Raw genomic sequence first — 27,143 nt, forward strand, 5'->3', positions numbered from 1 at the left:
ACCATTTTTAGATGTTAGACTTAGTCACAGTACGGAGGGCATTGTCACTGAGGTCTTTAGGAAAGAGATCTCGGGGAATACTATTCTCAGAGCAGACTCTTGCCATCCATTTCATTTAAAAAAGGGGATACCAAAGGGTCAATATATCAGATTACGGAGGAACTGTAGCAATATAGAGAGTTATAAGAAACATGCAGCAGATCTGACTGTTAGACTAAAAGAGAGAGGCTATGATGAACAAAGTTTGTTGAAGATATCGGAACAAGTGAGTAACTTTGATAGAAATAGTTTATTGAAAGATAAGGTTAAAGATATCGGAATAAAAGATGGTGTAAATTTTATTACATCTTACAGCAGACAATTTGATAACATCAGTAATATTATTAGGAATAGATTACCTATTTTAGATAGGGATTCAGATCTAAAACACATCTCTAGCAAATGTAATTTTATCTCTCGCAAAGCTAAAACCATAGGTGATATGGTTAGAAAGGATTTTAGCAAGAAGAGCTCACATTCTATACAGTCGACAAGTTGGTTAACATCGAAACCAGGTTTCTATAAATGCAATGTTAGACCTTGTAAGAGTTGCGGATATGTCACATGTGGGGATACTTTTACCTCTACTTGTACAGGTCAAACATTCAAGATTAAAGAGCATATTTCTTGCACTTCCACTTTTGTCATATATCTTTTGACCTGTAGGTCCTGTAATTTTCAATATACAGGGTTAACATCAAGAATGCTCAAAGATCGTATAAGAGAGCACTTACTCTCTCTAGAGGCAGAAATTCCTAAAACCCCTGTGGCTAAGCACTTTGCTTCACATGGAATTAGTTCAGCTGGTTTTACATTTCAAGGGATTGAGGTGGTTAAACTAGGACCCAGAGGTGGGAATAGATATGCAGCACTCAGTAAACGAGAAGTCTATTGGATACATACCTTGAAAACTGGTGCTCCTTTTGGTATTAATAAAATAAGTGACATCAAATTGTTTATTGATAATACGTAGATTATGGAATCATGTATCCTTAGTATTATATCTTCTTGTTTTTTAATGCCCTCATTGTTTCAATATTCATTTATTTTTTTCTATATATACATCTAGGATCTGGATTTTATAATAGATCTAAATAGCCTAGATCATACAAATGCATAGTAATATATCATCCATGTTTGGTTTCACGGTGAGCAGGCAGTTTTATGTCTTTGCAATGTGTTTATACTCTGTGGCATTTGACTTTTATATAATATAATACACGTTGGCACATGTAACTGCTTTTGCTCTCCGTGTTTTTCTCAATACATGAATATATTTTACATCCTGCTTTAACTAAGGTTTATTAGAATATCAAATCCCTTTTTATATTCTTATATCTTCATATCAATTGTTCTCAATATGTGTATACCAACCACAGTAAACTGGGAAGTATTTGACAGATATTCATGTATTAAGTTATGGTAAGAATCGTTATCGCCCACAAGCAGAATTGTACTATCGTTTTTAATGTGCTTACTAAATGATACAATTTTATATGAAAGCATATGTCTTAGTATGTAATAATGTATATATTTTTTTGTTTATGATCGATATTTTCAAGTTTATTTGTTATGCATAATGTTTATTATTATATTTCACGTTTGATCGGATGTTTATTTCACAATACAATTTTTTGTTGTTATAATTAATTATGCAGCAGGTGTGTAGGGCTCATATCCTGTTTTTAAGGAGTCCTTACACACCTGTTAGGTAGCTCTGATGAAGTGCCCAATAGGGCAGGAAACGCGTCAGCGGTAGTCTAGTCTGTGTGCTGTGCCTTTGTCTTTTTACTCACGGAATTTTCAATAAAAGGTGAAGTTTTAACACTTATTTCATCAGCCTTACTGTTTTTTCGATTATTGGGCTTTATTTTTTCACTCAGAGGTGTTGGAAAAAAATTTTCTGTTTACTCATTACTACAAACGAGGGCTTAGCAGGGGAGCCCTTCCCAACACCTGTGGAACAAGCCGGGATGCTGCTATGAACACAGGCAGTATCTGTGACTGCTGCAACAAATTGCACTACTGAAAGTGGATATAACAGTTCCGTTTTCCTGGATCTCATCTGACATCGGATATCATTCTCAGAATTAAGTGAGTTTGTTACACGTTTTCATATTTGCTAGAATTATCTGGCTTAAGTTTTGTTTACAAAGATGAGTCTTGCGAATGTAAGGGGTTAACGGTTCTTGTATTCAATTGCCACAGTTCAACACAGGTTTACCATAATTGTTTCACAATTGGATAAAGCGATACATTGTTTTAGCTAGCACGCATAGATACATTGTGCTGCTTACTTTACATCATTTTGTGCTTTTGATCCTCATACTGAATTGCACAGCCCGAGCTGTTTGTTTGCATTTCTAATTTTGATATACACCTGCAGGGACTGTGATTCAACTGACTTCAGGCTTTAAACTGAAACAATTGTTACCTGTATACTCTTATTCCTGGATATTGTTACATTGTCCAATAAGATATGGCTGCCCAGGATGAAAATAACAGAAAAAGGCTGTTTGACAACTTATTTAAAGGCACAGCACCAGATATTGATTTTAAAGTAGACTTGGGATCTTTGTTTTCAAAAAAAGAAAAATTGCACATTAAAGAGTTAAAATTGTGGTGGGACATTGAATTTTTAAGTCTGTATATCAAAGAGAAGAAAATTCCCAGAGGACTGAGACTAAAAAAATTTCCGGCATTTCATAAAGAGTTTCCTATATTCATGATGGAATGGAACCAAGCTCTCTCAGATTGCTCCATTATCCTGATGGAAAAATTAGTTACTTTTAAAAGAGAACAAAGGGATACTATACTGGGAGAACTGGATCAGCTGCAATCACAGCTAGATGCATTCAAGGAGGATTCGAAATACATACCATTTGAAGAACAACTGAAGGAAACTGTGGATAAGACTGCAGAAGAATTATCCACCAATAAATATAAGAAGTATGGCAGAGATTGTAAGGATTATGATCTAGAAGTTGTTTATAATTGGAACACCACAAATAGAAATTCCAATAACAAATCCAGTAATAGTGGTAAAAAGAAGAATGGCAAAAAGGATAAGGGAAAGAACAAAAAGGTCACTTTTACAAGTTTGGATACCATGGACTCACATAGTGAGAGCACAAATAGTGTGGCTCCTAGTACACCTAAGTTGAGATCTACACCCATTAAAACAAAATCAAGATCTGAAGAAGAGATGGGAGCACGGCCAAAAAACGGGGAAGTAACATCATTACCAACAGAAGACATGAGCAAAGTGCCTATTCCATCGCAGGTACCAAGGTATCCAAGCCGTCAGAAATTCAAGAAGAACAAAAATTACAAGAACTAAAGATCATTAACCTCTCGGACCACTCATTAAATGAGTTTGAGAAAATGGTATTATCTAAAGGCTTGGGCTTTTCACCAACACAAGACTTTAATCTTTTTGACACCATCATGGATTTGAACAAATTTGTCCGTAAGATAACATTAAAGAAACATTTTAGCAAGGACCCAACATTGGGCAATGATGAGAGTCCACCAGATCCTCCAGTAGCTATGTCTTTGAATGAAAAATGTAATTTCTCAGAATTATGTGATATTGCTTCATTATGTGATCTTAATATGGATAATGAGAATGAGACAAATAAAACCAAACAACAGGTAGTTAAAAATTTAAAAAAAAGTACCTTTTATCCAGTTAATTCTCGTACAGACCTCATAGAGGTTTTTCATGCCATAGTGGAGCAGGATTTAACAGAACTAGCTGAGAAGAATTTAAAAAGTAGTTCAAACAAACATAGAAACTTAAATAAGAAGGAATGGAATGCTTTAAAAAAAATAACCAATAATAAAGATCTAGTGGTAGTGGATTCTGATAAGGGAGGTTCAATTGTCGTTTTAAATAAGGAACAGTATCTTAAGGAAGCTATGAGACAGCTGAAAGACACTGATACTTATAAAAAATTAACCTTTAATCCTACAGCTAAATTTCAAAGGGAACTTTCTTCTTTGTTAGATGATGGTAAAGAAAGAAATATTTTCACCAACAGTGTCTGTGATACATTATTTGTAGAACACCCTAGAATCCCAATTTTCAAGTTCCTACCAAAAGTACATAAAAGCTTAACCAATCCCCCAGGGAGACCTATTATATCTGCCATTGGCTCTCTGGGGGAAAGGTTGGGGGAATGGTTGGATGCACAATTACAGCCAGTTGTCCAGTCTTTGCCAGGTTTCTTACGTGACACCAAACACCTGATCAGGTCTCTACATGAATGCAAATGTGATACAGATTGTAACTTTGTAACAATAGACGCTGTATCTTTGTATTCATGTATACCACATGATCAAGGCTTATTGGCTATGAAAGCTATGCTGTCAAAATACTCGAATTATGATTCAGGCCTAATTGACTTTATGTTACAAGTAACCAGTTTCTTGCTACATCATAATTATTTTATTTTTGATGGCATGTATTTTTTACAGCAGAGAGGCACTGCGATGGGGGCTAAATTTGCCCCGTCGTATGCTAATCTCTATTTAGCTGAATTTGAGGATAAAAAATTATTCAATGTTGCAAATCCTTTTAAAAAGCATATCACCTATTATACACGTTTTATAGATGATATGCTTTTATTATGGAGTGGAGACAATAAAATCCTAGATGAATTTGTGGAATATTTAAATCAGAATGATGCTAACCTAAAATTTACATTTAGTCATTCCAAGGATGGCATACCATTTTTAGATGTTAGACTTAGTCACAGTACGGAGGGCATTGTCACTGAGGTCTTTAGGAAAGAGATCTCGGGGAATACTATTCTCAGAGCAGACTCTTGCCATCCATTTCATTTAAAAAAGGGGATACCAAAGGGTCAATATATCAGATTACGGAGGAACTGTAGCAATATAGAGAGTTATAAGAAACATGCAGCAGATCTGACTGTTAGACTAAAAGAGAGAGGCTATGATGAACAAAGTTTGTTGAAGATATCGGAACAAGTGAGTAACTTTGATAGAAATAGTTTATTGAAAGATAAGGTTAAAGATATCGGAATAAAAGATGGTGTAAATTTTATTACATCTTACAGCAGACAATTTGATAACATCAGTAATATTATTAGGAATAGATTACCTATTTTAGATAGGGATTCAGATCTAAAACACATCTCTAGCAAATGTAATTTTATCTCTCGCAAAGCTAAAACCATAGGTGATATGGTTAGAAAGGATTTTAGCAAGAAGAGCTCACATTCTATACAGTCGACAAGTTGGTTAACATCGAAACCAGGTTTCTATAAATGCAATGTTAGACCTTGTAAGAGTTGCGGATATGTCACATGTGGGGATACTTTTACCTCTACTTGTACAGGTCAAACATTCAAGATTAAAGAGCATATTTCTTGCACTTCCACTTTTGTCATATATCTTTTGACCTGTAGGTCCTGTAATTTTCAATATACAGGGTTAACATCAAGAATGCTCAAAGATCGTATAAGAGAGCACTTACTCTCTCTAGAGGCAGAAATTCCTAAAACCCCTGTGGCTAAGCACTTTGCTTCACATGGAATTAGTTCAGCTGGTTTTACATTTCAAGGGATTGAGGTGGTTAAACTAGGACCCAGAGGTGGGAATAGATATGCAGCACTCAGTAAACGAGAAGTCTATTGGATACATACCTTGAAAACTGGTGCTCCTTTTGGTATTAATAAAATAAGTGACATCAAATTGTTTATTGATAATACGTAGATTATGGAATCATGTATCCTTAGTATTATATCTTCTTGTTTTTTAATGCCCTCATTGTTTCAATATTCATTTATTTTTTTCTATATATACATCTAGGATCTGGATTTTATAATAGATCTAAATAGCCTAGATCATACAAATGCATAGTAATATATCATCCATGTTTGGTTTCACGGTGAGCAGGCAGTTTTATGTCTTTGCAATGTGTTTATACTCTGTGGCATTTGACTTTTATATAATATAATACACGTTGGCACATGTAACTGCTTTTGCTCTCCGTGTTTTTCTCAATACATGAATATATTTTACATCCTGCTTTAACTAAGGTTTATTAGAATATCAAATCCCTTTTTATATTCTTATATCTTCATATCAATTGTTCTCAATATGTGTATACCAACCACAGTAAACTGGGAAGTATTTGACAGATATTCATGTATTAAGTTATGGTAAGAATCGTTATCGCCCACAAGCAGAATTGTACTATCGTTTTTAATGTGCTTACTAAATGATACAATTTTATATGAAAGCATATGTCTTAGTATGTAATAATGTATATATTTTTTTGTTTATGATCGATATTTTCAAGTTTATTTGTTATGCATAATGTTTATTATTATATTTCACGTTTGATCGGATGTTTATTTCACAATACAATTTTTTGTTGTTATAATTAATTATGCAGCAGGTGTGTAGGGCTCATATCCTGTTTTTAAGGAGTCCTTACACACCTGTTAGGTAGCTCTGATGAAGTGCCCAATAGGGCAGGAAACGCGTCAGCGGTAGTCTAGTCTGTGTGCTGTGCCTTTGTCTTTTTACTCACGGAATTTTCAATAAAAGGTGAAGTTTTAACACTTATTTCATCAGCCTTACTGTTTTTTCGATTATTGGGCTTTATTTTTTCACTCAGAGGTGTTGGAAAAATTTTTTCTGTAAACCTGTGACTAGGAAGATCTATCATAAGGATTGGAAGGTTTTATTTATTGGTGTTTGGATCATGGTTTTTCCTGGCATTCTTTTAGAACTCCTAGGATTTTGCAGTTTTTTCAGGATGGTTTGGATAAGGGTGTTTCCGAAACGCCAGTTCTCTTAAAAGTAAGGTGGGTTGGGTTGTATAGAACTCTTGGGGTTTGTGGATCTTTACCTCTTCCTAGTGGCCAGGAAGAGTATTTCCCAGGAATAATGGATTGTGGACTCTCATAATGAAAAAAATAATTTATCAGGTAAGCATAAATTATGTTTTTGATCTGTTTCTGTCCTCGTCTGTCTGTCTGGGAATAGAGATCTTGCTACAAGACAAAATGCACAAGGAAAAATGGAAATAGAGAGGATGAGTAGGGAGAACATGTAAAATGATGTGATTAAGTGGTTTCTGGTCATAATTTTATCAATTTTTGACAAAGAACAGAAACCTCATTAATGTTAAAATGGAAATTAAAATGGAGATAGATATTATTTTGAGGGTTTATACCTGGGTATATTTAGAAGGATTGTTCATTCTTGCAGCTATTTTGTTATTGCCAATTCCATCTTTGTTGTGTGAAATCTATTATTGCGATTTCTTCAGTTAATCTCTATGACAGCACTTAAAGCGGCATGATATCCAATTTTTTTTCTTTCATGATTCAAATAGAGCAAACAATGTTCCAATTTACTTGAATTATTTAATTTGTTTTATTCTTTTGGTAACCTTTGTTGAAAAGCATACCTAGGTGGGCTCAGGTGCAGTAATGCACTGCTTGTACTAGGGCTCCTTTTAGAGCCCAAAATATACCAACATTTCATCTAGTAGACAACTGGTTTCCCTGTCTTTCTGGAAGGTTTTAAAATTGTTCTATCTGAATCATGACAAAATATATATATTTAATGTCCATTTAACCCCTACACGCTGTAAGAATGTTCCATGCTGTCCTAAAAGCACTAGGCTTTAAAGAGACCTTTAACACTGAACAAATGCTAGATAGATTGATGCATTCAAAGGAAAGATTAGTCTGAGAATAAAATGCAGATGTTGTTTTTAAAGTTTTATTAGTTCTTTAAATATTGACAAAATAAGTGAAAAGTTTTGATGTCTATAAAACAATGGAAGCTGCCATGTTGTAACTTAGGTTACCTCCTCTGATGTGGCCAATTAGGGACAGTTATAAATAGGTCACTAGAGTGTGCAGCTGTGTGGAATATAACAGTGTTCTGCACTTCAATTTCTCACAGGAACTGTAAAGCTCACAATTTCAGAATTGAATTACAGGAAAAGAGGACAAAATAAATAATGAAAGTGCATTGCAAAGTTTTATATATATACGATTTATCATTTTATATTACCACCTCAAAGTGTTTATTGTCCCTTTAACGCTGTTAGGACGGCATAGAATGTCCTAGCCTTTTCGGTGTCCTGCGCCCTCCTTCTTCTAGTAAGTGATTAATCAGCATTAAAGGGACATAAAACAAGTTGGGATAGAGAGAAAATAATATAATATGTACTTTAATTACTTTACCTGCAAATTTAAAACTGCAGTGCCTCGCCATTAACCCTTTCTTTTTAGTTTCTGAATTGTACAGCTCTAACTCCCCCACACATTTCCTTCTATGGCCGTATCTATATCTATTGTTGTTTTGGTAGAAAGCAAAAGTGCATAGGGATTATCTGCTGGAGCAGCATAGAAGCTGTGAACTCAGCTCCATGCAGCTTAGCTATGTAATTCATTTTGCAGCAATTTTTAAACATTTTTTTATGCAAACTATGTTTAATTAATTAGCCCTTTTAGGATATGCACAGATCTCAACCTGTTTTATGTCCCTTTAAGCATTTAAAAAGTATATATAGTGTACAGAGAGATTTTATTTATTGAATACATTTATGTGTCTAATTTCTTTCCTGAATTGTGTGTACTTTCGCTTTGTGTTTTCTATAATAACTGATTTCTACGTTTGAAAGGGGTTAAACTTTATTTGTTTTAGGACGTTTTTCTTGTTTATTTTTTGTAAAATAGTTTTAAAAAATATACATAAATTGTGACTAAAAATGTATCAGAATTGGAAAACCAAGTGTAAAACAAATAAAATCACTCTATAAAAATAATTTGTAAGGGAAGTATAAACATATTTACTGCATATTATTTTAGATTCACATTTTCAAATGTATATATTGTTTTCTATATATTTATTATTTATAATGATTATATATTATTTAAAACTTGTGTTTGAAGATTAGCAGATATAGATGTTAATAATACTATGATTTTTATCCTGTAGTCGTGGCACAAATGAAACTGTTGTAAAAGTGTGTGCATTAGATCAGTACGATATGAGAACAGCGCCCTCTGCTGGCATAAACAAGAAAGTACTCAGCATTATTAGGCAAAAGGATTGAATTTGTGAAATGTGTGCAGGTACTTGTGGTTTTTAGATGCATTGGTTTGTCGACTGTAAACCGGTTTATTTTTATTAAGATTTGTGTATCGCTGAAAACACACAGAAATAGTGCTATTGGTTGTGCTTCCATCTATGCTGCAGAGCATGAACATGAATAGGGCTGCTGGCCTTGTATACTGCAGAGCATGCTGGGAGGAACATGAGTAGCGCTGCTGGCCTTGTATACTGCAGAGCATGCAGGGAGGAACATGAGTAGCGCTGCTGGCCTTGTATACTGCAGAGCATGCTGGGAGGAACATAAATAGGGCTGCTGGCCTTGTATACTGCAGAGCATGCAGGGAGGAACATGAATAGGGCTGCTCGCCTTGTATACTGCAGAGCATGCTGGGAGGAACATGAGTAGCGCTGCTGGCCTTGTATACTGCAGAGCATGCTGGGAGGAACATGAGTAGCGCTGCTGGCCTTGTATACTGCAGAGCATGCTGGGAGGAACATGAATAGGGCTGCTGGCCTTGTATACTGCAGAGCATGCAGGGAGGAACATGAATAGCGCTGCTGGCCTTGTATACTGCAGAACATACAGGGAGGAACATGAATATGGCTGCTGGCCTTGTATACTGCAGAACATACAGGGAGGAACATGAATAGGGCTGCTGGCCTTGTATACTGCAGAGCATGCAGAGGAACATGAATATGGCTGCTGGCCTTGTATACTGCAGAACATACAGGGAGGAACATGAATAGGGCTGCTGGCCTTGTATACTGCAGAGCATGCAGAGGAACATGAGTAGCGCTGCTGGCCTTGTATACTGCAGAGCATGCAGAGAGGAACATGAGTAGCGCTGCTGGCCTTGTATACTGCAGAGCATGCTGGGAGGAACATGAATAGGGCTGTTGGCCTTGTATACTGCAGAACATACAGGGAGGAACATGAATAGGGCTGCTGGCCTTGTATACTGCAGAACATACAGGGAGGAACATGAATAGGGCTGCCGGCCTTGTATACTGCAGAACATACAGGGAGGAACATGAATAGGGCTGCTGGCCTTGTATACTGCAGAACATACAGGGAGGAACATGAATATGGCTGCTGGCCTTGTATACTGCAGAACATACAGGGAGGAACATGAATAGGGCTGCTGGCCTTGTATACTGCAGAGCATGCAGGGAGGAACAGGAATAGGGCTGCTGGTCTTGTATACTGCAGAGCATGCTGGGAGGAACATGAATATGGCTGCTGGCCTTGTATACTGCAGAGCATGCTGGGAGGAACATGAGTAGCGCTGCTGGCCTTGTATACTGCAGAACATACAGGGAGGAACATGAGTAGCGCTGCTGGCCTTGTATACTGCAGAGCATGCTGGGAGGAACATAAATATGGCTGCTGTTCTTGTATACTGCAGAGCATGCAGGGAGGAACATGAATAGCGCTGCTGGCCTTGTATACTGCAGAGCATGCAGAGAGGAACATGAGTAGCGCTGCTGGCCTTGTATACTGCAGAGCATGCAGAGAGGAACATGAGTAGCGCTGCTGGCCTTGTATACTGCAGAGCATGCAGGGAGGAACATGAATATGGCTTCTGGTCTTGTATACTGCAGAGCATGCAGGGAGGAACATGAATATGGCTTCTGGTCTTGTATACTGCAGAGCATGCTGGGAGGAACATGAATAGGGCTGCTGGCCTTGTATACTGCAGAGCATGCAGGGAGGAACATGAATATGGCTTCTGGTCTTGTATACTGCAGAGCATGCTGGGAGGAACATGAATAGGGCTGCTGGCCTTGTATACTGCAGAGCATGCAGGGAGGAACATGAGTAGCACTGCTGGCCTTGTATACTGCAGAGCATGCTGGGAGAAACATGAGTAGCGCTGCTGGCCTTGTATACTGCAGAGCATGCAGGGAGGAACATGAATATGGTTGCTGGTCTTGTATACTGCAGAGCATGCAGAGAGGAACAGGAATAGGGCTGCTGGCCTTGTATACTGCAGAGCATGCAGGGAGGAACATGAGTAGCACTGCTGGCCTTGTATACTGCAGAGCATGCAGAGAGGAACATGAGTAGCACTGCTGGCCTTGTATACTGCAGAGCATGCAGAGAGGAACATGAGTAGCGCTGCTGGCCTTGTATACTGCAGAGCATGCTGGGAGAAACATGAGTAGCGCTGCTGGCCTTGTATACTGCAGAGCATGCAGAGAGGAACATGAATATGGCTTCTGGTCTTGTATACTGCAGAACATACAGGGAGGAACATGAATAGGGCTGCTGGCCTTGTATACTGCAGAGCATGCAGGGAGGAACATGAATATGGCTGCTGGTCTTGTATACTGCAGAGCATGCAGGGAGGAACATGAGTAGCGCTGCTGGTCTTGTATACTGCAGAGCATGCAGGGAGGAACATGAATAGGGCTGCTGGCCTTGTATACTGCAGAGCAGGCTGGGAGGAACATGAATAGGGCTGCTGGCCTTGTATACTGCAGAACATACAGGGAGGAACATGAATAGGGCTGCTGGCCTTGTATACTGCAGAGCATGCAGGGAGGAACATGAATAGGGCTGCTGGCCTTGTATACTGCAGAGCATGCAGGGAGGAACATGAATAGGGCTGCTGGCCTTGTATACTGCAGAGCATGCTGGGAGAAACATGAATAGGGCTGCTGGCCTTGTATACTGCAGAGCATGCAGGGAGGAACATGAATAGGGCTGCTGGCCTTGTATACTGCAGAGCATGCAGGGAGGAACATGAATAGGGCTGCTGGCCTTGTATACTGCAGAGCATGCTGGGAGGAACATGAAATGGGCTGCTGGCCTTGTATACTGCAGAGCATGCAGGGAGAAACATGAATAGGGCTGCTGGCCTTGTATACTGCAGAACATACAGGGAGGAACATGAATAGGACTGCTGGCCTTGTATACTGCAGAGCATGCAGAGAGGAACATGAGTAGCGCTGCTGGCCTTGTATACTGCAGAGCATGCAGAGAGGAACATGAGTAGCGCTGCTGGCCTTGTATACTGCAGAGCATGCAGGGAGGAACATGAATAGGGCTGCTGGCCTTGTATACTGCAGAGCATGCTGGGAGGAACATGAAATGGGCTGCTGGCCTTGTATACTGCAGAGCATGCAGGGAGAAACATGAATAGGGCTGCTGGCCTTGTATACTGCAGAACATACAGGGAGGAACATGAATAGGGCTGCCGGCCTTGTATACTGCAGAACATACAGGGAGGAACATGAATAGGGCTGCTGGCCTTGTATACTGCAGAACATACAGGGAGGAACATGAATATGGCTGCTGGCCTTGTATACTGCAGAACATACAGGGAGGAACATGAATAGGGCTGCTGGCCTTGTATACTGCAGAGCATGCAGGGAGGAACAGGAATAGGGCTGCTGGTCTTGTATACTGCAGAGCATGCTGGGAGGAACATGAATATGGCTGCTGGCCTTGTATACTGCAGAGCATGCTGGGAGGAACATGAGTAGCGCTGCTGGCCTTGTATACTGCAGAACATACAGGGAGGAACATGAATAGCGCTGCTGGCCTTGTATACTGCAGAGCATGCTGGGAGGAACATAAATATGGCTGCTGTTCTTGTATACTGCAGAGCATGCAGGGAGGAACATGAATAGCGCTGCTGGCCTTGTATACTGCAGAGCATGCAGAGAGGAACATGAGTAGCGCTGCTGGCCTTGTATACTGCAGAGCATGCAGAGAGGAACATGAGTAGCGCTGCTGGCCTTGTATACTGCAGAGCATGCAGGGAGGAACATGAATATGGCTTCTGGTCTTGTATACTGCAGAGCATGCAGGGAGGAACATGAATATGGCTTCTGGTCTTGTATACTGCAGAGCATGCTGGGAGGAACATGAATAGGGCTGCTGGCCTTGTATACTGCAGAGCATGCAGGGAGGAACATGAATATGGCTTCTGGTCTTGTATACTGCAGAGCATGCTGGGAGGAACATGAATAGGGCTGCTGGCCTTGTATACTGCAGAGCATGCAGGGAGGAACATGAGTAGCACTGCTGGCCTTGTATACTGCAGAGCATGCTGGGAGAAACATGAGTAGCGCTGCTGGCCTTGTATACTGCAGAGCATGCAGGGAGGAACATGAATATGGTTGCTGGTCTTGTATACTGCAGAGCATGCAGAGAGGAACAGGAATAGGGCTGCTGGCCTTGTATACTGCAGAGCATGCAGGGAGGAACATGAGTAGCACTGCTGGCCTTGTATACTGCAGAGCATGCAGAGAGGAACATGAGTAGCACTGCTGGCCTTGTATACTGCAGAGCATGCAGAGAGGAACATGAGTAGCGCTGCTGGCCTTGTATACTGCAGAGCATGCTGGGAGAAACATGAGTAGCGCTGCTGGCCTTGTATACTGCAGAGCATGCAGAGAGGAACATGAATATGGCTTCTGGTCTTGTATACTGCAGAACATACAGGGAGGAACATGAATAGGGCTGCTGGCCTTGTATACTGCAGAGCATGCAGGGAGGAACATGAATATGGCTGCTGGTCTTGTATACTGCAGAGCATGCAGGGAGGAACATGAGTAGCGCTGCTGGTCTTGTATACTGCAGAGCATGCAGGGAGGAACATGAATAGGGCTGCTGGCCTTGTATACTGCAGAGCAGGCTGGGAGGAACATGAATAGGGCTGCTGGCCTTGTATACTGCAGAACATACAGGGAGGAACATGAATAGGGCTGCTGGCCTTGTATACTGCAGAGCATGCAGGGAGGAACATGAATAGGGCTGCTGGCCTTGTATACTGCAGAGCATGCAGGGAGGAACATGAATAGGGCTGCTGGCCTTGTATACTGCAGAGCATGCTGGGAGAAACATGAATAGGGCTGCTGGCCTTGTATACTGCAGAGCATGCAGGGAGGAACATGAATAGGGCTGCTGGCCTTGTATACTGCAGAGCATGCAGGGAGGAACATGAATAGGGCTGCTGGCCTTGTATACTGCAGAGCATGCTGGGAGGAACATGAAATGGGCTGCTGGCCTTGTATACTGCAGAGCATGCAGGGAGAAACATGAATAGGGCTGCTGGCCTTGTATACTGCAGAACATACAGGGAGGAACATGAATAGGGCTGCTGGCCTTGTATACTGCAGAGCATGCAGAGAGGAACATGAGTAGCGCTGCTGGCCTTGTATACTGCAGAGCATGCAGAGAGGAACATGAGTAGCGCTGCTGGCCTTGTATACTGCAGAGCATGCAGAGAGGAACATGAATAGGGCTGCTGGCCTTGTATACTGCAGAGCATGCTGGGAGGAACATGAATAGGGCTGCTGGCCTTGTATACTGCAGAGCATGCAGGGAGGAACATGAGTAGCGCTGCTGGCCTTGTATACTGCAGAGCATGCTGGGAGGAACATGAATAGCGCTGCTGGCCTTGTATACTGCAGAGCATGCAGAGAGGAACATGAGTAGCGCTGCTGGCCTTGTATACTGCAGAGCATGCAGAGAGGAACATGAATAGGGCTGCTGGCCTTGTATACTGCAGAGCATGCAGGGAGGAACATGAGTAGCGCTGCTGGCCTTGTATACTGCAGAGCATGCTGGGAGGAACATGAGTAGCGCTGCTGGCCTTGTATACTGCAGAGCATGCAGGGAGGAACATGAATAGGGCTGCTGGCCTTGTATACTGCAGAGGTTGGGGGAGGAACATGAATAGGGCTGCTGGCCTTGTATACTGCAGAGCATGCAGGGAGGAACATGAGTAGCGCTGCTGGCCTTGTATACTGCAGAGCATGCTGGGAGGAACATGAGTAGCGCTGCTGGCCTTGTATACTGCAGAGCATGCTGGGAGGAACATGAATAGGGCTGCTGGCCTTGTATACTGCAGAGCATGCAGAGAGGAACATGAGTAGCGCTGCTGGCCTTGTATACTGCAGAGCATGCAGGGAGGAACATGAGTAGCGCTGCTGGCCTTGTATACTGCAGAGCATGCTGGGAGGAACATGAGTAGCGCTGCTGGCCTTGTATACTGCAGAGCATGCAGGGAGGAACATGAATAGGGCTGCTGGCCTTGTATACTGCAGAGCATGCTGGGAGGAACAGGAATAGGGCTGCTGGTCTTGTATACTGCATAGCATGCTGGGAGGAACAGGAATAGGGCTGCTGGCCTTGTATACTGCAGAGCATACAGGGAGGAACATGAATAGGGCTGCTGGCCTTGTATACTGCAGAGCATGCAGGGAGGAACATGAACAGGGCTGCTGGCCTTGTATACTGCAGAGCATACAGAGAGGAACATGAGTAGCGCTGCTGGCCTTGTAAACTGCAGAGCATGCTGGGAGGAACATGAATAGGGCTGCTGGTCTTGTATACTGCAGAGAATACAGAGAGGAACATGAGTAGCGCTGCTGGCCTTGTATACTGCAGAGCATGCTGGGAGGAACATGAATAGGGCTGCTGGCCTTGTATACTGCAGAGCATGCTGGGAGGAACATGAACAGGGCTGCTGGCCTTGTATACTGCAGAGCATGCAGGGAGGAACATGAATATGGCTGCTGGCCTTGTATACTGCAGAGCATGCTGGGAGGAACATGAATAGGGCTGCTGGCCTTGTATACTGCAGAGCATGCTGGGAGGAACATGAATAGGGCTGCTGGCCTTGTATACTGCAAAGCATGCAGGGAGGAACATGAACAGGGCTTCTGGCCTTGTATACTGCAGAACATGCAGGGAGGAACATGAACAGGGCTTCTGGCCTTGTATACTGCAGAACATGCAGGGAGGAACATGAATATGGCTTCTGGTCTTGTATACTGCAGAGCATGCAGGGAGGAACATGAATTGGGCTGCTGGCCTTGTATACTGCAGAGCATGCAGGGAGGAACATGAGTAGCGCTGCTGGCCTTGTATACTGCAGAGCATGCAGGGAGGAACATGAATAGGGTTGCTGGCCTTGTATACTGCAAAGCATGCTGGGAGGAACATGAATAGGGCTGCTGGCCTTGTATACTGCAGAGCATGCAGGAAGGAACATAAATAGGGCTGCTGGCCTTGTATACTGCAGAGCATGCTGGGAGGAACATGAACAGGGCTGCTGGCCTTGTATACTGCAAAGCAAGCAGGGAGGAACATGAACAGGGCTGCTGGCCTTGTATACACCAGAGCATGCTGGGAGGAACATGAATAGGGCTGCTGGCCTTGTATACTGCAGAGCATGCTGGGAGGAACATGAACAGGGCTGCTGGCCTTGTATACTGCAGAGCATGCTGGGAGGAACATGAATAGGGCTGCTGGCCTTGTATACTGCAAAGCATGCAGGGAGGAACATGAACAGGGCTGCTGGCCTTGTATACTGCAGAGCATGCTGGGAGGAACATGAATAGGGCTGTTGGCCTTGTATACTGCAAAGCATGCAGGGAGGAACATGAACAGGGCTGCTGGCCTTGTATAATGCAGAGCATGCTGGGAGGAACATGAATAGGGCTGCTGGCCTTGTATACTGCAAAGCATGCAGGGAGGAACATGGATAGGGCTGCTGGCCTTGTATACTGCAGAGCATGCTGGGAGGAACATGAATAGAGCTGCTGGTCTTGTATACTGCAGAGCATGCTGGGAGGGAGGAACATGAATAGAGCTGCTGGCCTTGTATACTGCAGAGCATTCTGGGAGGAACATGAATAGGGCTGCTGACCTTGTATACTGCAGAGCATGCTGGGAGGAACATGAATAGGGCTGCTGGCCTTGTATACTGCAGAGCATGCAGGGAGGAACATGAATAGGGCTGCTGACCTTGTATACTGCAGAGCATGCTGGGAGGAACATGAAATGGGCTGCTGGCCTTGTATACTGCAGAGCATGCTGGGAGGAATATGAATAGGGCTGCTGGCCTTGTATACTGCAGAGCATGCTGGGAGGAACATGAATAGCGCTGCTTGCCTTGTATACTGCAGAGGTGGGGGGAGGAACATGAATAGGGCTGCTGGCCTTGTATACTGCAGAGCATGCTGGGAGGAACATGAATAGGGCTGCTGGCCTTGTATACTGCAGAACATACAGGGAGGAACATGAATAGGGCTGCTGGCCTTGTATACTGCAGAGCATGCTGGGAGGAACATGAGTAGCGCTGCTGGTCTTGTATACTGCAGAGCATGCTGGGAGGAACATGAATAGGGCTGCTGGCCTTGTATACTGCAGAGCATGCAGAGAGGAACATGAGTATGGCTGCTGGCCTTGTATACTGCAGAGCATGCTGGGAGGAACATGAGTAGCGCTGCTGGCCTTGTATACTGCAGAACATGCAGAGAGGAACATGAGTAGTGCTGCTGGCCTTGTATACTGCAGAGCATGCTGGGAGGAACATGAGTAGCGCTGCTGGCCTTGTATACTGCAGAGCATGCAGGGAGGAACATGAGTAGCGCTGCTGGCCTTGTATACTGCAGAGCATGCAGGGAGGAACATGAGTAGCGCTGCTGGTCTTGTATACTGCAGAGCATGCAGGGAGGAACATGAATAGGGCTGCTGGCCTTGTATACTGCAGAACATACAGGGAGGAACATGAATAGGGCTGCTGGCCTTGTATACTGCAGAGCATGCAGGGAGGAACATGAGTAGCGCTGCTGGCCTTGTATACTGCAGAGCATGCAGGGAGGAACATGAGTAGCGCTGCTGGCCTTGTATACTGCAGAGCATGCTGGGAGGAACATGAGTAGCGCTGCTGGCCTTGTATACTGCAGAGCATGCTGGGAGGAAAATGAATAGGACTGCTGGCCTTGTATACTGCAGAGCATGCAGAGAGGAACATGAGTAGCGCTGCTGGCCTTGTATACAGCAGAGCATGCAGGGAGGAACATGAATAGCGCTGCTGGCCTTGTATACTGCAGAGCATGCTGGGAGAAACATGAGTAGCGCTGCTGGCCTTGTATACTGCAGAGCATGCAGGGAGGAACATGAATATGGCTGCTGGTCTTGTATACTGCAGAGCATGCTGGGAGGAACAGGAATAGGGCTGCTGGTCTCTTATACTGCAGAGCATGCTGGGAGGAACAGGAATAGGGCTGCTGGCCTTGTATACTGCAGAGCATGCAGGGAGGAACATGAATAGGGCTGCTGGCCTTGTATGCTGCAGAGCATGCAGGGAGGAACATGAGTAGCGCTGCTGGCCTTGTATACTGCAGAGCATGCTGGGAGGAACAGGAATAGGGCTGCTGGTCTTGTATACTGCAGAGCATGCTGGGAGGAACAGGAATAGGGCTGCTGGCCTTGTATACTGCAGAGAATGCAGATAGGAACATGAATAGGGCTGCTGGCCTTGTATACTGCAGAGCATGCAGGGAGGAACATGAATAGGGCTGCTGGCCTTGTATACTGCAGAGCATGCAGGGAGGAACATGAGTAGCGCTGCTGGCCTTGTATACTGCAGAGCATACAGAGAGGAACATGAGTAGCGCTGCTGGCCTTGTATACTGCAGAGCATGCTGGGAGGAACATGAATAGGGCTGCTGGTCTTGTATACTGCAGAGCATACAGAGAGGAACATGAGTAGCGCTGCTGGCCTTGTATACTGCAGAGCATGCTGGGAGGAACATGAATAGGGCTTCTGGCCTTGTATACTGCAGAGCATGCTGGGAGGAACATGAACAGGGCTGCTGGCCTTGTATACTGCAGAGCATGCTGGGAGGAACATGAATAGGGCTGCTGGCCTTGTATACTGCAAAGCATGCAGGGAGGAACATGAACAGGGCTTCTGGCCTTGTATACTGCAGAACATACAGGGAGGAACATGAATAGGGCTGCTGGCTTTGTATACTGCAGAACATGCAGGGAGGAACATGAATATGGCTTCTGGTCTTGTATACTGCAGAGCATGCAGGGAGGAACATGAATAGGGCTGCTGGCCTTGTATACTGCAGAGCATGCAGGGAGGAACATGAGTAGCGCTGCTGGCCTTGTATACTGCAGAGCATGCAGGGAGGAACATGAATAGGGCTGCTGGCCTTGTATACTGCAAAGCATGCTGGGAGGAACATGAATAGGGCTGCTGGCCTTGTATACTGCAGAGCATGCAGGAAGGAACATGAATAGGGCTGCTGGCCTTGTATACTGCAGAGCATGCTGGGAGGAACATGAACAGGGCTGCTGGCCTTGTATACTGCAAAGCACGCAGGGAGGAACATGAACAGGGCTGCTGGCCTTGTATACACCAGAGCATGCTGGGAGGAACATGAATAGGGCTGCTGGCCTTGTATACTGCAGAGCATGCTGGGAGGAACATGAACAGGGCTGCTGGCCTTGTATACTGCAGAGCATGCTGGGAGGAACAGGAATAGGGCTGCTGGCCTTGTATACTGCAAAGCATGCAGGGAGGAACATGAACAGGGCTGCTGGCCTTGTATACTTCAGAGCATGCTGGGAGGAACATGGATAGGGCTGCTGGCCTTGTATACTGCAGAGCATGCAGAGAGGAACATGAGTAGCGCCGCTGGCCTTGTATACTGCAGAGCATGCAGAGAGGAACATGAGTAGCGCTGCTGGCCTTGTATACTGCAGAGCATGCAGGGAGGAACATGAGTAGCGCTGCTGACCTTGTATACACCAGAGCATGCTGGGAGGAACATGAATAGGGCTGCTGGCCTTGTATACTGCAAAGCATGCAGGGAGGAACATGAACAGGCCTGCTGGCCTTGTATACTGCAGAGCATGCTGGGAGGAACATGAATAGGGCTGCTGGCCTTGTATACTGCAGAGCATGCTGGGAGGAACATGAACAGGGCTTCTGGCCTTGTATACTGCAGAACATGCAGGGAGGAACATGAACAGGGCTACTGGCCTTGTATACTGCAGAACATGCAGGGAGGAAGATGAATATGGCTTCTGGTCTTGTATACTGCAGAGCATGCAGGGAGGAACATGAATAGGGCTGCTGGCCTTGTATACTGCAGAGCATGCAGGGAGGAACATGAGTAGCGCTGCTGGCCTTGTATACTGCAGAGCATGCAGGGAGGAACATGAATAGGGCTGCTGGCCTTGTATACTGCAGAGGTTGGGGGAGGAACATGAATAGGGCTGCTGGCCTTGTATACTGCAGAGCATGCAGGGAGGAACATGAATAGGGCTGCTGGCCTTGTATACTGCAGAGCATGCAGGGAGGAACATGAGTAGCGCTGCTGGCCTTGTATACTGCAGAGCATACAGAGAGGAACATGAGTAGCGCTGCTGGCCTTGTATACTGCAGAGCATGCTGGGAGGAACATGAATAGGGCTGCTGGTCTTGTATACTGCAGAGCATACAGAGAGGAACATGAGTAGCGCTGCTGGCCTTGTATACTGCAGAGCATGCTGGGAGGAACATGAATAGGGCTTCTGGCCTTGTATACTGCAGAGCATGCTGGGAGGAACATGAACAGGGCTGCTGGCCTTGTATACTGCAGAGCATGCTGGGAGGAACATGAATAGGGCTGCTGGCCTTGTATACTGCAAAGCATGCAGGGAGGAACATGAACAGGGCTTCTGGCCTTGTATACTGCAGAACATACAGGGAGGAACATGAATAGGGCTGCTGGCTTTGTATACTGCAGAACATGCAGGGAGGAACATGAATATGGCTTCTGGTCTTGTATACTGCAGAGCATGCAGGGAGGAACATGAATAGGGCTGCTGGCCTTGTATACTGCAGAGCATGCAGGGAGGAACATGAGTAGCGCTGCTGGCCTTGTATACTGCAGAGCATGCAGGGAGGAACATGAATAGGGCTGCTGGCCTTGTATACTGCAAAGCATGCTGGGAGGAACATGAATAGGGCTGCTGGCCTTGTATACTGCAGAGCATGCAGGAAGGAACATGAATAGGGCTGCTGGCCTTGTATACTGCAGAGCATGCTGGGAGGAACATGAACAGGGCTGCTGGCCTTGTATACTGCAAAGCACGCAGGGAGGAACATGAACAGGGCTGCTGGCCTTGTATACACCAGAGCATGCTGGGAGGAACATGAATAGGGCTGCTGGCCTTGTATACTGCAGAGCATGCTGGGAGGAACATGAACAGGGCTGCTGGCCTTGTATACTGCAGAGCATGCTGGGAGGAACAGGAATAGGGCTGCTGGCCTTGTATACTGCAAAGCATGCAGGGAGGAACATGAACAGGGCTGCTGGCCTTGTATACTTCAGAGCATGCTGGGAGGAACATGGATAGGGCTGCTGGCCTTGTATACTGCAGAGCATGCAGAGAGGAACATGAGTAGCGCTGCTGGCCTTGTATACTGCAGAGCATGCAGAGAGGAACATGAGTAGCGCTGCTGGCCTTGTATACTGCAGAGCATGCAGGGAGGAACATGAGTAGCGCTGCTGGCCTTGTATACTGCAGAGCATGCTGGGAGGAACATGAGTAGCGCTGCTGGCCTTGTATACTGCAGAGCATGCAGGGAGGAACATGAATAGGGCTGCTGGCCTTGTATACTGCAGAGGTTGGGGGAGGAACATGAATAGGGCTGCTGGCCTTGTATACTGCAGAGCATGCAGGGAGGAACATGAGTAGCGCTGCTGACCTTGTATACACCAGAGCATGCTGGGAGGAACATGAATAGGGCTGCTGGCCTTGTATACTGCAAAGCATGCAGGGAGGAACATGAACAGGCCTGCTGGCCTTGTATACTGCAGAGCATGCTGGGAGGAACATGAATAGGGCTGCTGGCCTTGTATACTGCAGAGCATGCTGGGAGGAACATGAACAGGGCTTCTGGCCTTGTATACTGCAGAACATGCAGGGAGGAACATGAACAGGGCTACTGGCCTTGTATACTGCAGAACATGCAGGGAGGAAGATGAATATGGCTTCTGGTCTTGTATACTGCAGAGCATGCAGGGAGGAACATGAATAGGGCTGCTGGCCTTGTATACTGCAGAGCATGCAGGGAGGAACATGAGTAGCGCTGCTGGCCTTGTATACTGCAGAGCATGCAGGGAGGAACATGAATAGGGCTGCTGGCCTTGTATACTGCAAAGCATGCTGGGAGGAACATGAATAGGGCTGCTGGCCTTGTATACTGCAGAGCATGCAGAAAGGAACATAAATAGGGCTGCTGGCCTTGTATACTGCAGAGCATGCTGGGAGGAACATGAACAGGGCTGCTGGCCTTGTATACTGCAAAGCACGCAGGGAGGAACATGAACAGGGCTGCTGGCCTTGTATACACCAGAGCATGCTGGGAGGAACATGAATAGGGCTGCTGGCCTTGTATACTGCAGAGCATGCTGGAAGGAACATGAACAGGGCTGCTGGCCTTGTATACTGCAGAGCATGCTGGGAGGAACATGAATAGGGCTGCTGGCCTTGTATACTGCAAAGCATGCAGGGAGGAACATGAACAGGGCTGCTGGCCTTGTATACTGCAGAGCATGCTGGGAGGAACATGAATAGGGCTGCTGGCCTTGTATACTGCAAAGCATGCAGGGAGGAACATGAACAGGGCTTCTGGCCTTGTATACTGCAGAACATGCAGGGAGGAACATGAACAGGGCTTCTGGCCTTGTATACTGCAGAACATGCAGGGAGGAACATGAATATGGCTTCTGGTCTTGTATACTGCAGAGCATGCAGGGAGGAACATGAATAGGGCTGCTGGCCTTGTATACTGCAGAGCATGCAGGGAGGAACATGAGTAGCGCTGCTGGCCTTGTATACTGCAGAGCATGCAGGGAGGAACATGAATAGGGCTGCTGGCCTTGTATACTGCAAAGCATGCTGGGAGGAACATGAATAGGGCTGCTGGCCTTGTATACTGCAGAGCATGCAGGAAGGAACATAAATAGGGCTGCTGGCCTTGTATACTGCAGAGCATGCTGGGAGGAACATGAACAGGGCTGCTGGCCTTGTATACTGCAAAGCACGCAGGGAGGAACATGAACAGGGCTGCTGGCCTTGTATACACCAGAGCATGCTGGGAGGAACATGAATAGGGCTGCTGGCCTTGTATACTGCAGAGCATGCTGGGAGGAACATGAACAGGGCTGCTGGCCTTGTATACTGCAGAGCATGCTGGGAGGAACATGAATAGGGCTGCTGGCCTTGTATACTGCAAAGCATGCAGGGAGGAACATGAACAGGGCTGCTGGCCTTGTATACTGCAGAGCATGCTGGGAGGAACATGAATAGGGCTGCTGGCCTTGTATACTGCAGAGCATGCAGGGAGGAACATGAACAGGGCTGCTGGCCTTGTATACTGCAGAGCATGCTGGGAGGAACATGAATAGGGCTGCTGGCCTTGTATACTGCAAAGCATGCAGGGAGGAACATGAACAGGGCTGCTGGCCTTGTATACTGCAGAGCATGCTGGGAGGAACATGAAGAGGGCGGCTGGCCTTGTATACTGCAAAGCATGCAGGGAGGAACATGAACAGGGCTGCTGGCCTTGTATACTGCAAAGCATGCAGGGAGGAACATGGATAGGGCTGCTGGCCTTGTATACTGCAGAGCATGCTGGGAGGAACATGAATAGAGCTGCTGGTCTTGTATACTGCAGAGCATGCTGGGAGGGAGGAACATGAATAGGGCTGCTGGCCTTGTATACTGCAGAGCATGCTGGGAGGAACATGAATAGGGCTGCTGGCCTTGTATACTGCAGAGCATGCAGGGAGGAACATGAATAGGGCTGCTGGCCTTGTATACTGCAGAGCATGCTGGGAGGAACATGAAATGGGCTGCTTGCCTTGTATACTGCAGAGCATGCTGGGAGGAATATGAATAGGGCTGCTGGCCTTGTATACTGCAGAGCATGCTGGGAGGAACATGAATAGGGCTGCTGGCCTTGTATACTGCAGAGGTTGGGGGAGGAACATGAATAGGGCTGCTGGCCTTGTATACTGCAGAGCATGCTGGGAGGAACATGAATAGCGCTGCTGTTCTTGTATACTGCAAAGCATGCTGGAAGGAACATGAGTAGCGCTGCTGGTCTTGTATACTGCAGAGCATGCTGGGAGGAACAGGAATAGGGCTGCTGGCCTTGTATACTGCAGAGCATGCTGGGAGGAACATGATTAGTGCTGCTGGCCTTGTATACTGCAGAGCATGCTGGGAAGAACATGAATAGGGCTGCTGGTCTTGTATACTGCAGAGCATGCTGGGAGGAACAGGAATAGGGCTGCTGGCCTTGTATACTGCAGAGCATGCTGGGAGGAACATGATTAGTGCTGCTGGCCTTGTATACTGCAAAGCATGCAGGGAGGAACATGAACAGGGCTTCTGGCCTTGTATACTGCAGAACATGCAGGGAGGAACATGAACAGGGCTTCTGGCCTTGTATACTGCAGAACATGCAGGGAGGAACATGAATATGGCTTCTGGTCTTGTATACTGCAGAGCATGCAGGGAGGAACATGAATAGGGCTGCTGGCCTTGTATACTGCAGAGCATGCAGGGAGGAACATGAGTAGCGCTGCTGGCCTTGTATACTGCAGAGCATGCAGGGAGGAACATGAATAGGGCTGCTGGCCTTGTATACTGCAAAGCATGCTGGGAGGAACATGAATAGGGCTGCTGGCCTTGTATACTGCAGAGCATGCAGGAAGGAACATAAATAGGGCTGCTGGCCTTGTATACTGCAGAGCATGCTGGGAGGAACATGAACAGGGCTGCTGGCCTTGTATACTGCAAAGCACGCAGGGAGGAACATGAACAGGGCTGCTGGCCTTGTATACACCAGAGCATGCTGGGAGGAACATGAATAGGGCTGCTGGCCTTGTATACTGCAGAGTATGCTGGGAGGAACATGAACAGGGCTGCTGGCCTTGTATACTGCAGAGCATGCTGGGAGGAACATGAATAGGGCTGCTGGCCTTGTATACTGCAAAGCATGCAGGGAGGAACATGAACAGGGCTGCTGGCCTTGTATACTGCAGAGCATGCTGGGAGGAACATGAATAGGGCTGCTGGCCTTGTATACTGCAAAGCATGCAGGGAGGAACATGAACAGGGCTGCTGGCCTTGTATACTGCAGAGCATGCTGGGAGGAACATGAATAGGGCTGCTGGCCTTGTATACTGCAGAGCATGCAGGGAGGAACATGAACAGGGCTGCTGGCCTTGTATACTGCAGAGCATGCTGGGAGGAACATGAAGAGGGCGGCTGGCCTTGTATACTGCAAAGCATGCAGGGAGGAACATGAACAGGGCTGCTGGCCTTGTATACTGCAAAGCATGCAGGGAGGAACATGGATAGGGCTGCTGGCCTTGTATACTGCAGAGCATGCTGGGAGGAACATGAATAGAGCTGCTGGTCTTGTATACTGCAGAGCATGCTGGGAGGGAGGAACATGAATAGGGCTGCTGGCCTTGTATACTGCAGAGCATGCTGGGAGGAACATGAATAGGGCTGCTGGCCTTGTATACTGCAGAGCATGCAGGGAGGAACATGAATAGGGCTGCTGACCTTGTATACTGCAGAGCATGCTGGGAGGAACATGAAATGGGCTGCTTGCCTTGTATACTGCAGAGCATGCTGGGAGGAATATGAATAGGGCTGCTGGCCTTGTATACTGCAGAGCATGCTGGGAGGAACATGAATAGGGCTGCTGGCCTTGTATACTGCAGAGGTTGGGGGAGGAACATGAATAGGGCTGCTGGCCTTGTATACTGCAGAGCATGCTGGGAGGAACATGAATAGCGCTGCTGTTCTTGTATACTGCAAAGCATGCTGGAAGGAACATGAGTAGCGCTGCTGGTCTTGTATACTGCAGAGCATGCTGGGAGGAACAGGAATAGGGCTGCTGGCCTTGTATACTGCAGAGCATGCTGGGAGGAACATGATTAGTGCTGCTGGCCTTGTATACTGCAGAGCATGCTGGGAAGAACATGAATAGGGCTGCTGGTCTTGTATACTGCAGAGCATGCTGGGAGGAACAGGAATAGGGCTGCTGGCCTTGTATACTGCAGAGCATGCTGGGAGGAACATGATTAGTGCTGCTGGCCTTGTATACTGCAGAGCATGCTGGGAAGAACATGAATAGGGCTGCTGGCCTTGTATACTGCAGAGCATGCTGGGAGGAACATGAGTAGCGCTGCTGGCCTTGTATACTGCAGAGCATGCTGGGAGGAACATGAATAGCGCTGCTTGCCTTGTATACTACAGAGGTGGGGGAATTTGTAAACTTTTAGTGCTTTTTGGGATAGAAGGACACTGTTTATTAACACTGATAGGTTTGCATTTATCATAAAAAAGCATTTGCGGATTTGGATCTTTGTATAGACTGGCTGCTTGAATTGCTGCTATATTTGTAATCTTGCTTCATCTCTTGCAGGTTGCAAGTTCGACATACAAGCAGAGGAGTGAGGAATTTCGGAAACTTTTCAAAGATTTGCCAGAATCTGAGAAACTGATAGTAGGTGAGATATTGTCGGGGCTCTCAGCAAAGTTTCATCTGAGCAGATTAATATTTCCACCACTACCCCCTAACCCTCTAACCTGTGTCAGCCATATGCCCACATCACACCTCATATGTACCACTACCCCCTAACCCTCTAACCTGTGTCAGCTATATGCCCACATCACACCTCATATGTACCACTACCCCCTAACCCTCTAACCTGTGTCAGCCATATGCCCACATCACACCTCATATGTACCACTACCCCCTAACCCTCTAGCCTGTGTCAGCCATATACCCACATCACACTTCATATGTAGCCCCTAACCCTCTAACCTGTGTCAGCCATATGCCCACATCACACTTCATATGTAGCCCCTAACCCTCTAACCTGTGTCAGCCATATACCCACATCACACCTCATATGTAGCCCATAACCCTCTAACCTGTGTCAGCCATATACCCACATCACACTTCATATGTAGCCCCTAACCCTCTAACCTGTGTCAGCCATATGCCCACATCACACCTCATATGTAGCCCATAACCCTCTAGCCTGTGTCAGCCATATACCCACATCACACTTCATATGTAGCCCCTAACCCTCTAACCTGTGTCAGCCATATGCCCACATCACACCTCATATGTAGCCCATAACCCTCTAGC

The 27,143-nt window shown here is 45.7% G+C and overlaps 1 protein-coding gene across 1 annotated transcript in view; it reads left to right on the top strand.

Moving 5' to 3' along the window:
• GRAMD1C (GRAM domain containing 1C) overlaps window positions 1-27,143 on the top strand; it is a 455,805-nt gene that overhangs the window by 143,892 nt on the left and 284,770 nt on the right. Inside the window, exon 3 of the mRNA XM_053705832.1 lies at window positions 26,412-26,496. Within this exon, the coding sequence (XP_053561807.1) occupies window positions 26,412-26,496 (85 nt within the window). The remainder of the gene's footprint in view (window positions 1-26,411; window positions 26,497-27,143) is intronic.

Source organism: Bombina bombina, chromosome 3 (genome assembly GCF_027579735.1).
Source record: "Bombina bombina isolate aBomBom1 chromosome 3, aBomBom1.pri, whole genome shotgun sequence".
Lineage (NCBI taxonomy): Eukaryota > Metazoa > Chordata > Amphibia > Anura > Bombinatoridae > Bombina > Bombina bombina.